The 445-nt window shown below is 53.3% G+C and overlaps 1 protein-coding gene across 1 annotated transcript in view; it reads left to right on the top strand.

Moving 5' to 3' along the window:
* VWA5B1 (von Willebrand factor A domain containing 5B1) overlaps positions 1 to 445 on the top strand; it is a 20,058-nt gene that overhangs the window by 8,507 nt on the left and 11,106 nt on the right. Inside the window, exon 11 of the mRNA XM_010142956.1 lies at positions 1 to 20. This exon is cut by the window's left edge and continues 7 nt beyond it. Coding sequence (XP_010141258.1) covers positions 1 to 20 — 20 coding nt within the window. The remainder of the gene's footprint in view (positions 21 to 445) is intronic.

Below are 445 nucleotides of genomic sequence, written 5' to 3'. Positions count from 1 at the left end.
AACCGCTCCTGCTCCACCAGGTACGGAGGGCAGCGGGGCTCACCCCTGAGGGGGCAAAACCCGGCACGGTGGGGGACACGCTGCTGCATCTCACAGACGTCCCCGCTTCGGAGATAGAGGCGGGAGAGATTGCTGGTATGAGCCACGGGAGAACCTCAAAGGGTTTGGAACAGATCCCAGAAGTTCAGATGCTTTTTAAACAATCAAAAGCAGGATAATTGGGCTGACAACTTCAGAGGCTCTCGTCTGATGCTTCCTGCTAGGAGAGATTGACACATGAACAATCTTCCTCGCCGGGGTTTTTTTTTTTGTTTAGTTTTTTTAAAGCACATCTGGGTCTGGCCCCAGCTGCTTCGGGGATGAGGCTGTGCGGAATTGAATATGCTGAGAGCAAGGCAAAAAAGCAGCTAATTTGTGCAGCGAGCTCCCAGCCTGATTCCCCAGC

The sequence above is a fragment of the Buceros rhinoceros genome, unplaced genomic scaffold (genome assembly GCF_000710305.1).
Source record: "Buceros rhinoceros silvestris isolate BGI_N320 unplaced genomic scaffold, ASM71030v1 scaffold28979, whole genome shotgun sequence".
NCBI lineage: Eukaryota > Metazoa > Chordata > Aves > Bucerotiformes > Bucerotidae > Buceros > Buceros rhinoceros.
The sequence above is the reverse complement of the archived record's forward strand: the minus strand, read 5'-3'. Positions and strand labels throughout refer to the sequence as shown.